This window comes from Lingula anatina, chromosome 1 (assembly GCF_051362555.1).
Source record: "Lingula anatina isolate TDL-2025a chromosome 1, LinAna3.0, whole genome shotgun sequence".
Classification (NCBI taxonomy): Eukaryota; Metazoa; Brachiopoda; class Lingulata; order Lingulida; family Lingulidae; genus Lingula; species Lingula anatina.
Genome location: NC_141767.1, coordinates 34,354,877 through 34,368,445, shown reverse-complemented (window position 1 = coordinate 34,368,445; position 13,569 = coordinate 34,354,877). Strand labels below are relative to the sequence as shown.

General features: G+C 34.8%; 2 protein-coding genes and 1 long non-coding RNA gene across 4 annotated transcripts in view; 2 read left to right on the top strand and 1 right to left on the bottom strand.

The window, feature by feature from the left end:
* The first annotated feature begins 233 nt into the window (after window positions 1–233).
* On the top strand, window positions 234–1,460 carry LOC147764294 (uncharacterized). Its single transcript, XM_087008867.1, has 4 exons — window positions 234–351; window positions 640–738; window positions 861–1,008; window positions 1,316–1,460. Exons 1-4 carry the CDS (start codon window positions 327–329, stop codon window positions 1,458–1,460), a joined length of 417 nt encoding a protein of 138 aa, XP_086864993.1. The 5' UTR covers window positions 234–326.
* Window positions 1,461–2,692: 1,232 nt separating this feature from the next.
* LOC147764293 (uncharacterized) lies at window positions 2,693–4,167 on the top strand. Its single transcript, XR_015332052.1, has 2 exons — window positions 2,693–2,847; window positions 3,160–4,167. It is a non-coding gene; the product is annotated as an uncharacterized LOC147764293 (long non-coding RNA).
* Window positions 4,168–5,601: 1,434 nt separating this feature from the next.
* LOC106152811 (uncharacterized) overlaps window positions 5,602–13,569 on the bottom strand; it is a 32,879-nt gene continuing 24,911 nt past the window's right edge. For both annotated transcript variants that reach the window (XM_013526551.2, XM_087000208.1), the window contains exons 22-28: window positions 12,735–12,872; window positions 11,666–11,773; window positions 11,026–11,223; window positions 10,410–10,616; window positions 8,638–10,003; window positions 8,149–8,298; window positions 5,602–7,739 (exon numbers count right to left, since the gene is read on the bottom strand). In XM_013526551.2, coding sequence (XP_013382005.2) covers window positions 7,534–7,739; window positions 8,149–8,298; window positions 8,638–10,003; window positions 10,410–10,616; window positions 11,026–11,223; window positions 11,666–11,773; window positions 12,735–12,872 — 2,373 coding nt within the window. In that variant the 3' untranslated portion in view covers window positions 5,602–7,533. The remainder of the gene's footprint in view (window positions 7,740–8,148; window positions 8,299–8,637; window positions 10,004–10,409; window positions 10,617–11,025; window positions 11,224–11,665; window positions 11,774–12,734; window positions 12,873–13,569) is intronic.

Here is a 13,569-nt window from a genome sequence, read left to right as displayed (position 1 = left end):
TGGATAGACATCACGGATCACATTTTTGGAGTAGAAATGCTGTGAATTACGAAAAATTGTATAATGACATATTGCCTTATGCGCTGCAAACAATTGGTAGGCACATTTAATAATTGTCTTTAAATTTTTATTCGTATCACTTTTTGTCTCCATCTGTTGACTTACGTTGGCGTTTAAGAGAATGAAGAAGCAGTCGAGAAATTGTAAACCCTCTCTGTTATTTAATAGTATAGGATATTGCTTCTTTTTAAGGAGATGGAACTGATGAAAACACAAAGGATCCCTTTGTGGTGTGTGACTACGGTGCTGGAGATGGAGGAACATCTATGAAACTGATGACGGAGATCATAAGTACCTCCTAAAAATTAATTTTGAACATTTTGAAAATTAAACTGCAGGTTTTTCAATTAACAAAAATATTTTTCTTTGTTAGATCTAAGTTTTCAAAGTAGATTGTACACATTCTTTAACAGAGTTCAATGCACTTTTTTAGATTAAGAATTTTAACCATTAAACAGCAGCATGGATCAAACACTGCATTGTGCATGTAGATCACTTTCAAACTGTGGTAATTCTGGCTATATTGTATACTGGTGCCCAAGGTCACAGGTCACACACTGAACTGTTGATTTTCTTCAGGAGCTGTACGAGCAAAATATGGGAAAGAAAAACCGATTGTAATAGTGTACGAGGATCAACCCTGGAACGATTTTAAGTCATTATTCTTTCTAACACAAGGTACAAAATTTGATAGAATTAATGCCTGTTTAATTGTTAATTTTATGGGGATTATGGTCATGAACACCAGTTATTGTATTCCTGTCATCCAGTTGTTTATAGTAGGGTATTCTAACTTACAGGTTTATTTGAAGATCAAAGGAACTTTCTTCCTCAAGATAAAAACGTGTTTTTCCTGGCCAGTGGTACTAATTTCTATGAACGATGTCTGCCGCCAAATTACGTGGACCTGGGTGTATCCTGCATTGCTATGAACTGGTTGAGTAAAAGGTGGGCATCGTCTCGTCTATAAGCTATTTAAAGGGATTAGATACCGAGATGAACAAAGAACAATATGACACGCTATTTCTATAATGATGCCGACGTGTGTAAAGGTACCTTGAAATAAATTGCTTTTTTTTTTTACATTTTTTGTAGTCCTTGCTATTTAGAATGAGTGTGCTACTTTTCAAATTTTTTTTTGAAAAACTTAAGTTGCGACAAGAGAAATAAAAGCCAACAGCACTGACATATGGCGTCATGTTATTTTAAAGATTACACTAATGTTTAATTGTGAATTGTTTCCATTACATTTCAGGCCTTGTAATCTTCAGTGGGATATAATTTGTCAGGGAGACGAATTCAGTGACGAAGAATTTGATGCACATAAAAAACAGGCCGCTGAGGACTGGAAGACGATTCTCATAAACCGGGCAACAGAACTGAAAATAGGTACCTCTTAGAAAATGTTCAAATTTATCGATTTATTTTACTGTCTGAGTCCACTGATTAACAATTAACAATGTAACAATTAACAGTGGGCACCTTAGGTTGAGAAAAAATAAAAAGCCTTTCACTAAAATGTTTATTTACACTTGAATCCATTTAAATTGTGCAAAAAAAAAAAAAAAAAAAAAAAAAAAAAAAAAAAAAAACTGTACGTTAGGGTTGCGGCTGGATTTGAGTATTAAAATGTTAATAACACATTTTTTGCAGGCTGGCACCCATGCGCAAGCGTTTAAGTACGTTTTCGTCATAAAAATATAACTTCTTTTCACTCACTCTTGGCTTATATGATATAAGATTTTAATTTCTTGGCATACATATCTCTGATGATCTTATAGTGCATCAACATAAATAAAATTGTCTGTAAGGCATAGCAAAGACTATACTTTCTACGGCGTTTGAAGTCGTTCTATGTTAAGCAAAAACTGCTGGCAAAATTTAACCGTGCGGTCATTGTACTGACACTCTCTTTCACCGCCTAGTGCGGTGGTGCTACAACAGAAGACAAGAATTGCCTCGATTTCGTAGTAAAAACTGCCAGCTGCATTGTGATAGGAAAGTGAAGTCAATCACGGGTGACCCTGGTCACCACATGCCAGCGAATAGTGTACTTATGCCTATGTCATCAAGTCGACTACGGTCATTAAAGTTAACTTCCACACGCGTTTTAAGTAGTTTTTACCCATCAGCAGTACGTATTTCTAATGAGCAAAATGGATATTAATTATTCTATTGTATTTTGTTTTATGGACAGATCATACCAATTTTCATTTTATACTTTTATGTATAAATATGACAATAAATTATTATTATTATTATTATTATTATTATTATTATTATTAAGGTGCCCACATCATCATATTAGCTCTGGCTACAAAGGAAAACATGCATCCCGGCAGTAAAGCGCTTTACAAAGATAAAGACATCTCGTACCTTAGGGACTTATGGCTTTCATTTATAACAGCGGGGCGGATAACCAAGGTGGGCCTTTTCCCGGATTGTATGATGTAAAAAGAGACAACTAAGTTTGTATACTTGGATGGGAAGGGATTTTTTCCTTTCGGATAAAGAAAAGTAAACGCCTGATTTGACGTTGGTACCATAATGCAACGGTGAAGCAATGTTTTATTTTAGCACGCGAGTTGTAGGTGTGCCGTTCTTTTTTGTAGGAAGAATTTCTGAATACAAACATTTCATCTTACCAGCGTTCAGAAGAGGAGTTCAAGGCGCCATTTTTGGATGAAGATTCCAAGGTTTTGAAGGCGGGGTTAAAACTTGTATCGATCGAGATGAAGGTCATCCAATTGGACTACTCTTTGAAACATAAGAATGACGAATTCTTAGGTAAAGACCTTACGGTTTTTTTTTTTTTTTTTTTTTTTTTTTTTTTTTTTTTTTTGGGGGGGGGGGGTACTGAGGGAAAGTGTTTTATTTCAAAAGCATTTTTCATTAATAAAGCATATTCTGCACTCCTTCTGCCTTTTCTGGTGCAGTACGAGTAAATTGTTTCAAACTTTGACCAGTCGTATATACAACAACCGAACAATATTTGTTTCTCTCAATGTCACATTCATAAAAGAACATGCTGAAATAAGAAAGCTATTTCAATGGATATGCATTGACGTTTTATCTTGATACATGTACCTTACCCCCCAGATGATGAACCACTAAGCGTGGCGCACAAGGCAAGAAGATACGTTAATGTGTTCCGAGCATGGAGCGAAGCCATCTTTATGTCTGGTCTAGATGAACGTCGATCAGAAAAGGAAAAGAAGGAGATTATTGACGAGTTCTTTGGCAGGTTTGAGGAAGATGTTACTCGCAGTCCAAGTGATTTTGGTTATGACTTGGTTGTGGCATATGTCGATATCGTAAAAGCGAAAGCAGCTTCTTAACTTTATCAAGTGGAATTTATGAAGCAACTTCCCTTATAGAAATGCACTATAAAATATACACACTAGATAGGACTCCCATAGTAAATCCTAGGAATTCCTAGAGAGTCCCAAGGATAATTTCTGTTATGTTCCATATAGTCATGTAGGATGCCCTTTAGTAAATTTTAGTGCGGGTCAATGCGTTGTTATGGATTGCCAGTGCATTGTATACGGGCCTTTGTCTTGCTAACAGTATGGTTACATTATGCAAATTGTCAGTTTTGTTCATAATAATAATAATAATAATATTAAGGTCCTTTCTATATTTTACGTTGCATAAGATAATCGTATTCTAATTTGTTGTCTGTAAGTGTGTTATTTACCTCTTGTGCTGAACAAAAGTTCTATTAAATATCTTATATATATATGTACCATATGTATATAAGCGCTTTAATATTTCATAATAATGTTGTAAAGTGGTTGCGGTTTCACCAGTTACAAACTAGCAGAATTCCATTTATTTGAAAAAGAATTACTCAGCGCAAGTAGGAGTCAAGTACATGTAGTGCGAAAAGTATATTTTTTCGGCAGGCAAGAGTGAAAAATGTTAACGCTTCAAAGTGCTGGTTGACTTTGCTAAAAAAAAAAGTTACTTTCATTTAGTTGATGACAGCTGGACTGTGAACTTTTCAAATTTCAAGTATATAATGTAAGAGAAAAACTATTTTAGATGTCTAGTTTTAGGTGTGATCTAGTGCTAAAGGAGACTGCCAAATAAAGTAATTTTGAACACCCATTGACTAGAATCTTTTTAGATCACGCAAAAGCTGTTCGCACGAAAAGAGGTAAAAGCGCGATCAGTACAGAAAGAAATCAGTATAAACAAAATGCACTCAGAAAGCTTAGACCTAAGCCAAGACATAATTAACCAATTATTAATCATTAATCAATTAATGGTTAAATGACTCATAACTAACCATTAATTAATTAATGGTTTATCACCAAATCTATATATTTCTTCTTTGGCCCATTTGTGACCTATCTGATATTTTCATCAAAAACAAATAATTGACTAATAATTAACCATTAATTAATTAAGTAATCATCACAATAATCTAACCATTTCTTCCTTGACCCATTTGTGACCTATCCTCAAAATTTCCGCAAACTCCGTTCATTTCTTTTTGCATAAAGCTATGACGTGAGAGTTCCTCATGACAGAATCCTGACAGAATCCTGTTACCCCTTAATTTGCACAGGTAAGCCTAGATTTTGACCCAATTACCTGATCCACACGTTCTTCTCTGAAATTAAAAGCAAGTCCTCATAAAGTTGGGGGTTGGTCATTTTTTGTGCAGCAGGCACCCCGTATGCAACTGTTAGCACCCTGGTACACGCACCATTTAGCGATTTTTTCCATTGCCTTTGTAAGTAACACTGATTCTACCACTGCTACAAACACAACATGCAGCCTGATTTTGCGCTCAAGGGACAGCTGCAACTATTTTATTCAGTCTATTCAGTGCTCCCCAAGCTTGACCTTTTCTAGTGCTGACATCTTTTCAGTGCTGATGGTGCGTGACCCTAAGTATCTGAGGTCTTCCACTATCTGGAGAATGTCTCCTGAAGTTGTCTTGATCTCTGGATATAGGTGGATACTTTAAAACTGGGTTCTCATACCTAGATCAATCTAACAGGATCGATCCGTCTCCATGGGGTTTCTCGCTAAATTGTTTCCAGCTTAAACTGCTTACATGTCTGGCACACCTACTGATGCTGCTAAACCATAATTACCCCCTAGCAGCTTCAGTAGGCATGACAGACATCTAGACCGCTGATTGCAATTTAGCAAGAATCCCCTTGGAGATAGATCGATCCTACACTTTGTACAATAGGGTCTGGGAATGGTCCTGTATAATTACATCTAGGGTGGGCACCCTGATACAAAGACCCTCAGTTTCTTGACACTTTTTGCATAAAACTGCTAACAGGTAACGAAAACTATTATACCTCTTTGGGGGATGGTAATAATAACTTTTAAAGTATAATTTCTTGAGTTATTTCTCAAGAGAACCATTTTCCAACCATCCCTTTTTAGGTCCTTGTCGGCAAGTTTTAGGTACAAAGAGTTTCGGACATGTTATTATAGTAGAACTTAAAAGAATAAGTTCTCCACACGACTACAAATTACCAATACAAAACTAATAAATGAGCCAAGAATGAGTTATGACTGAAAATATTTTTTTATTTCACAGCTGGTATATTGCACTTCAAATGCAAGGCATACTTTCTGCAATAATACATGTACAGTTGTTGCATTTTTCATGAAGGCAAAGATAAAAATTAAATTTCCAAAGAGTCCCAACAAGACTATTGTGTATTGTTCAAAGGATACACATACTTGCACAAATTTGAGGTGATGCTAAAAGTTACTGTTCAATAATGAAGTTCTCTCATATTTCTTGATTGTACAATTATTATTTGGAGGCTATGGTCAATAACACGAAGGTAATTTTTTTTAATTTAGAAAATGCAATGAATGGCACTGGTATAAAGCAGAAATACTTTAACTCCAAATATGATGAGTCACAACAAAGAAAGTAAAATTAATGAAACCATGCACAGAAAAAAGTAAACAGAACCTTAAGTTGAACCTTACGGGAACCCAGGTATGATTAGGATGGCAATGAAATATAATTACAAATTTATAGAAATATTGTCACACAATTATTCCAAATACTTCTCATATTGATCATTTGAAGATTATTTAAAAACATCACAACAACTCATAACAAAAGCAATGACTATATAACTTCCAAAGTAAAAGCATGTTTAAGGTTACAGTTAGAGTTATTTCATACAAATATTTAAAAATGTTGAAAAAATGGTTCCTTTTAATGCACACTGGTCCGATAACACTGTCAATCAATTAGTTCCAATACACAACATGTTCTGAAATAACTTTTCATAGAGAAATTGACCAAAATATGAGATGGTTAAAAAAAAGCCCATCAATGCATCCAAAGTAACTCAGCTGAATAATAACCTTCACTTTAAACAACTTTATTGTTGCCAATTAGAAATCTTAAGTGTTTCAACTGGTCATACAGATATTATAAGAAGACAACAATTATGTCTTTTTCTTTATTTTTTTTTTAAACTTTAATCAACAATTTCACTGGTTCTAAGGCATTCTCCCTGTTATCACATGCCACCTGTAGATAAAGGGTAGTCGTTATAGTCAGAATAACAGTAGTTTCACTCTCCACATCTTCAAGCTTGTCTCACAGGTGAACTATCACTGGGGTGGTGACTACAGTTTACAAATGTTCAAAAGCTAAAGAAACTGCCTTATATCTACCGATATGACTGTGCCTACTGACTGGGGGTCTACACAATATTCATCTACATGAACTAGTAGTGCTGCTCAGCAGTACCATCTGCCACATTCTAGAAAAAGCTCTGCTTATACAGAATCAAAATATTCATATAACAAAAATACACATAATCTTGGACTATGATAGTGATTTTTTTTCACAATGTAGTTAATATCTATCACTTGCAATCATATTTGGATATAAATATAATTATTGTCGTGGAGTAAAGTAACAATTACACAAAATATTTCTGTTCAGTTAAATAAATGAAAAAAGTATGAGACATAACTGCAAAAAATGCTTTAAGGTTAAATATTTTCATTGTCCAACATACTTGTATATTTATACATACCAGTGCATCTGTTTCAATGAGAGAAAAAAAGAAGAAAAGCCAAAAACAAACTTCTCTCCAAGGTGACTGGCTAATAGACACATGGTACTAGTATATTAATGCCCCACATTACAATGCAATGCATTTGCCATAAAAACCAATCCAATCTAAATTTGACATATAAGAAGGTGATATAAATAAATTAAAATTGAAAAATTGGCCACTAGCATTTTATGGAAAAGAATTACACTGTAGATTCTTGACTTTCCAGAAATGTTCTTTTGAACGTGTCTATGCTTTTTGTTCAAACAGCAGCTCTTTATCACTGCACACTTTATTCTTAAACCTGTATCTGTTAATGTCCATATTTCATTTCACTGCCACTTGTTACCCCTTCACTTATTTTTCTTACATGTTACCCTTCCTACCCAAATAGTTCAACTCCTGGTCATTTAATCCCACCATTTTCCGTCACCTTCTCATTAATTTCTTTCAAGTGGTTATCCTTCTTGAAGTGTTTACTGTTGTCCTCTTCCTCGTCTGAGTGTTCATCCAACAGGTTGTTGACCTCCAAATACTTGTGGACAACAAACTGCCAGTCTATCACATCATCTATGCATTGAGGACCTCTCTGCTGCGGAGCACGCAAATAGGCTGGAAAATGTACAAGGATATATATTGTGAAATTTTTCAAAATTTCTTTTTTTGCAATAAGGTGAATATTATTAAATTGAATTTGAAAATTGGCAGTTAGTACAATATCTGCATGTTAATTGTTATGTTATGTAGTTGATATCAAGTATGTGAATTTACCTCAATTAATAAATAAGATACAAACATATTTGTAACAGAAATAAAATGACAAAATTTTCTCCTCAATACATCCTGTTCTTAAATAAATATTTTAATCAATCCTCTTTTTATTTATCATCTAACTGAACTACATCCTGTTCAGCATCATTTTGCAAAAGTAAACTCCAAACAATTTATTTTTCTTAATGTGATCACTTTTTTTATTATTGTGTAAACAGCAATACACTTTTATTAAAAATACATTGCTCACATTCAGGAGCCACTTGAGTATTTCTCCTCATCATATTCCTGAGCATGACTTGGTTATTTTGTAACAGGTCCACAGATCTAGCATCATAATCCTCATTCAGGTCCTCCTCTTCATGGATGTAGCTCTGGGCCTCAGCACTGCATATTTTGCCTGAAATATACAGAAAATAAAACGCACATGTAGAAGGTCAAATATGAAGGGATAGTGAAGTCCAGCATACCTTTTTGGTTTGGCTAAGTAGCCCATTTTTCTATCTTAATTTATTATTATCACCTTGCTTTTTGTTTGTTAAATAATAAGATCAGTTATTATTTTATCAAATCATAATGAATATTGAGGAAATTTTGAGTCATATATTCCCCAGGCCCTGCTGCAAAATACAAAACTATATATCATAAAAGTTCCTTCTGAATACTGTTTATCTTAAATTCTGGAACATAGTTTCTCTTTTATTCTAAATTTTTGCACTGTAACTGAAAGTCCTCTTACCTTTGTGTTTGTAAGCCACTTTGCAGTAAGTGATGAGCTTGGTGAAAAGGTTCAGAGGAGATGGAGTAGCTGAGGTTCTATTCATGTTTCTGATCAACTTAGCTCGCCCAAACTTCCACTCCACATCTGACTGTGCCTGAATCCTCTGGTATGTGTCAGACATCATGGCAATTAACAGATTTATCAACACAATGAGAGTCACTAACATATAAGCTCCAAATACAGATTTCACTAAGTTAATTGTCCAGTCAGGGCTCTGGGCTATTGTAGGTAAAGTATCAGGCTCGATGAGACCAAATAGGGAAAAAAACAGAAGTTCAAAAGTATCTATTGGCGTGAGACTTTTGGCTCCTCCTCCTCCATTTCCTTGACCAATGGATGAATTTGATACTTGTGGTGGATACACTGGCTGATAAATTGCTGAGAGATGAAGAGTGAATCCTAGCATGAAGGCCAACAAAATGACCAAAAATCTGATCAAATCCTTCATCAAATCTCTGATAATAATTGCCCATGGTCCAAATAAGTGATGAAATGAAAGAAAATCCAGCAGCAACACAAAACAGAACAGTAATGCCAGGGCAAAAAATTGATTCCTCACATATAAGCACACATAGCGCTCGTCTTCCTTAAATGCAAATGCTAGAAGATGGACCACGATTCCCAGTGCACTAACTGCTATCACAAATACTTTAATCCACCCTAACCCTGCCCTGTCACCTGGATTGGTCAGCTCTGAGACCAGAAGTCCAGACAGCCATGCCAATAGTAGCCACTCGTACCAATGGGGTATGAGTGACCCAGACTGAAAGATTGGATAAATGGGTGCAACAGTTGTCATAATAAATAGTATAATTAAGTAGAAATGCGAGACTAAATATGACATGAACTTAATGAGCGGAACTTTGTTGTAGCGGTTCCTAAGTGGCAATGAGAAGTAAACCCACACTGGGGGTACGATCAGGAACAATGTGAAAACCATCACTACTTTCCATGTGTTCCATTTCAAATTTCCTTTCCAAACGTCTGATAAGTATTTCTGAATTGTTGGGTGGGAAACTACTTCCTTCTGCTCATTTTCAATGAGTATGTCCAAGAAAGGTGTTCCACGGCAGTCAACAGATTTGAGTAAAGCTGATGCTCCGTTGGTTCCGGAGGCAATGGCCATTAATTCCGTAGCCATTTTCTCACAGTATGCGCCGGCATGCAGGAGATCCCTTGACCGCTCCTTCTCCCTGATGGCCAGAAGGGCAAAATTCTTGGACATCTTGGCTGCTGTGTCCACTGGGGCTGGGGACAGTGTGATGAACTCCTGGATGGATCTGTTATTGTTGGTCTTGCCACACACCATCAGGTCAAATACAAACTGGGATATGAATAAAAAAAAAATTAATCTAAATAAATATTAAGCCATTTTGTCTAATTAAACCTATGCTTCTTGTTATTAAAATATTAAGACTAATGATGAACCTGTGTGACAAGGATTGAATTAACCTGAACTATGTCATTCTTTTTTTTTTTGTATTAAACAAGTTCTTCCTCTAAATGTTCCTGGTTTGAGGGATTTCATAATTGCATATGCGTTTTATGTAGGATTACATAAGATGAGATTTTTGATTGCATTGAGCTGGAGTACCAATAAATAAGAGTATAACATTTCTGTATATGACACAGTTAAATATCAAATCAACATCTTTCCTGGAAAGGATACCTGCACTCTGCCTGACCTTCCTGCACCCATAAGGAATGTGGAAGCAGCCAAAATTCCTTACCTTCTTATCGTCCATCAAATGCTGTGTGTTGTGGTCTCTCTTCATAAGATAACTGACCACCTCGGTGTGATTCATGGCTGCAGCATAGCAGATGGGTACCTTCCCTTCCTTAGATTCATACTTGGGTGCAGCACCACTCTCTATCAATAACTTCACCACCTTCAAGTAGCCTGCCTTTGCAGCAAAATGGAGAGGGGTCCAGCCATTCTAAAAAATTGAGGCTGTCATTTTTTGAAAATGTTTTAAGTGTAGTCATTGATATGTATACTGCATGTTTGACAGTGAGTGGCTGTGGTGTGTTATATGTAACTGTAATTTTTTTTCTTAGAAAGTAAACTTTAAATCTCAATGATTTCAATATAATTGTATAAAGATGGTATACTTTAAAAATATCATGGCTTTGGAAAACATATTGTTCATCACTCATCTCTGTAAATCCCATATTTATGAAAAAATGAAAAATAAATTTTATGTGCTTAATCACCTTCACATAAACATTTTTATGTAAATTCTAGGTTGCCTGAATAAACAAAAAATATTAAATAAATAAATAAATAAATAAATAAATAAATAAATAAATAAATAAATAAATTCTTCAGAATATTTACTATATTACCTTATCATAAACATTAATATCAGCCCCCTGCCCCAGCAGAAGTGCCACCATATCATAATGTCCATGTGCAGCAGACAGGTGCAGTCCAGTCCTGCCCCTCTTGTCCTTGACATGGATCTGAGAGGTGGACTTACTGAGAAGCAGACTGACCACTGAAGTATGGCCATTCTGAGCAGCCATGTGGAGTGGTATTGAACCCTGAAATCAATTTATTAATGTAACCTTAATTTTAATCATACCAATAAATATTGAAAATATTACATTTTTCTACGGGTTGCTAGTAAGAAATTTTTTAACAGTTCAAAATATTTTTATAAATAAATAGATGATTTGGATAGCTGTTGATTAAAAAAATACTACTTTTAATTTAAATCCAGTAATACTAAATCTTTACAAAGAACTTAAAAAATTAATGATGATGCATTAGGCATTGTAAATCTACTAGTAGATATTAACATATCAAATTCACACATCTCTATTTCACTGTTATACTTAAGAAATAAATAAAGTATTGATCCTAAATTCCTTGGATACATCCTCCCTCCCGATACAGTTCAGAAGTTCAAGTTAAAAGTCAGATCACTGGTTATGCACGCATACAAATTCTAGAACGTCCAGACAGAATCACTGTGTTTATTACCTGGACTTTGGTGGCTGCGTCTGCTTGCACACCTGGAGAATTGAGTAACAGGCGGACCAACCCTTCATGACCAGACTGGGAGGCCAAGTGGAGCGGAGTGAGGCCAGACTACAGGAGAGATAAATGCCAAGATAAAACAGATTAAATAAATAAAAAATAATAATATCTAACCACCATAGTAAAGCATATTAAAAATGTTGATAATTTAAAAACGGATAAACAGTGTGACTTTGAGATTCTGAACTTGTTTTTTTTATATAAATTCCATAGTTACAATGTGAGCCATATTTATACATAGCAATGCCAGAATAATAAAGTAAATGAATATATATATATATATATATATATATATATATATATATATATATATATATATATATACTGCAAAAATAACAATTACAATCTGTGATTCTTGAAAGTTCATCAGTAGGGAAAATAGCAATAACAAGGCCTACACGAATGCATTATATTCTTGGTATGCTATTTTGAAGTGACTAGTTCCTCCTTCATCTGACCAATTAATACCGTGAAATATGGCCCAGGTGTTAAAAAAAGCAACGTGAAAATAAATTCTAGTGAATTATATCTGAAGCAAGTAAAGAACCAGAGGGTACATAAACTATAGTGTCAATGGTTGTAATAAATATGCTTAGAAAGAACTTCCAGCTGTAAACGCTTAATGCAGATGACAACTGTAAACAATTCTTTATATTTTTAATAAAAAATAATTAATTAAATTTAAAAAAAGAAACAAAACAAAACAAAACAAAAATACCTGTATTTTCAAATATGCATTTTCTTTCAAATATGTTTTGTTATCTTTACTGACTCATTTAATTTTTCTTTCATTATTATTTTTTGTAGACTACAGTTAAAAGATCTCAGAACTCATAAACATATTGAAAATAATGTTATGTTTTTCTGGGAAAGAAAATCAACACTAACGAAGCTTTAATCAATTTCTTTTGAAATGCTACCAAGTTAAAAGACAAACACCAACAAAAAATTGTTATTCTTTGACTTTTTATGCGACTTTTTAATTAAAAAAAAACTGCTTTGTAAAACTCACCTCAGCAGTGACATCCTTGAGTCCAGTTTCAGAGTCTGGGGCCTCACTGGTCACTGTGGCTGGAATGCTGGTCAGTGTCTCACGCACAAAGTCTGCTTGACCATAATGAGCAGCAACATGGAGGGCTGTTAACCCAGTCTGAAAAAAATTTGATTTTCTCTTGCATTGGATATTGATTTAAGATAAGAAATTCAATTTAATTTCAAAAGTCAGAATGGTTTGAACTTAACCTCAGAATGATCAAAATGTCCATTTTCTTTTTTACTACCACCACCGTCATCATCATCAAACTGTGGCCAATTTTCTTCACTTTCATCACAATTCTCATCTAAAAGTGACTCCACATCTACTCCACTATCCTCACTGACACTTTGATTGAAAATTGAAGCCAAACTATCCCTGTGGACCTTTAACAAGGTAAGCATGTTCAATTTTGGAACCGCATGTACGTAAAGTCATGACACTGGAATGACAGGTTTCCTCTTCCTACTGGCATTATAAGGCTGAGCATGAACATATCTCTTTAGTCTCATTAGGTTTGATAAACTACACCCTAGCGCTCAATTCCTTTCATCGTGAAAAGAGTTATAACCAAGTACTGACAGAGCATCCCATTCATCAAGCTAACCAGCTACCTGAGAATACTATATACACCTGTGTGTACACCTACCCAATGTCTGAGAACAGTATCAAAAAGATGCATCAAAACAACAGTCTAACTTGAAGTCACTGCCCATCCAAGGAAATGTGCAACAGGATTAACACTGAGAGCCACCACTGAATACACCTGAGACTTACCAGTGATTTAAATCCTAAATCAAACTCTTTTCCTAGA

Coding starts and splice junctions, on each gene's coding strand:
- LOC147764294 (XM_087008867.1), top strand. CDS start 327: ATGAAACTGATGACGGAGATCATAA. Junction 352..639: donor ACTGATGACGGAGATCATAA/GTACCTCCTAAA, acceptor GATTTTCTTCAG/GAGCTGTACGAGCAAAATAT. Junction 739..860: donor ATTATTCTTTCTAACACAAG/GTACAAAATTTG, acceptor TCTAACTTACAG/GTTTATTTGAAGATCAAAGG.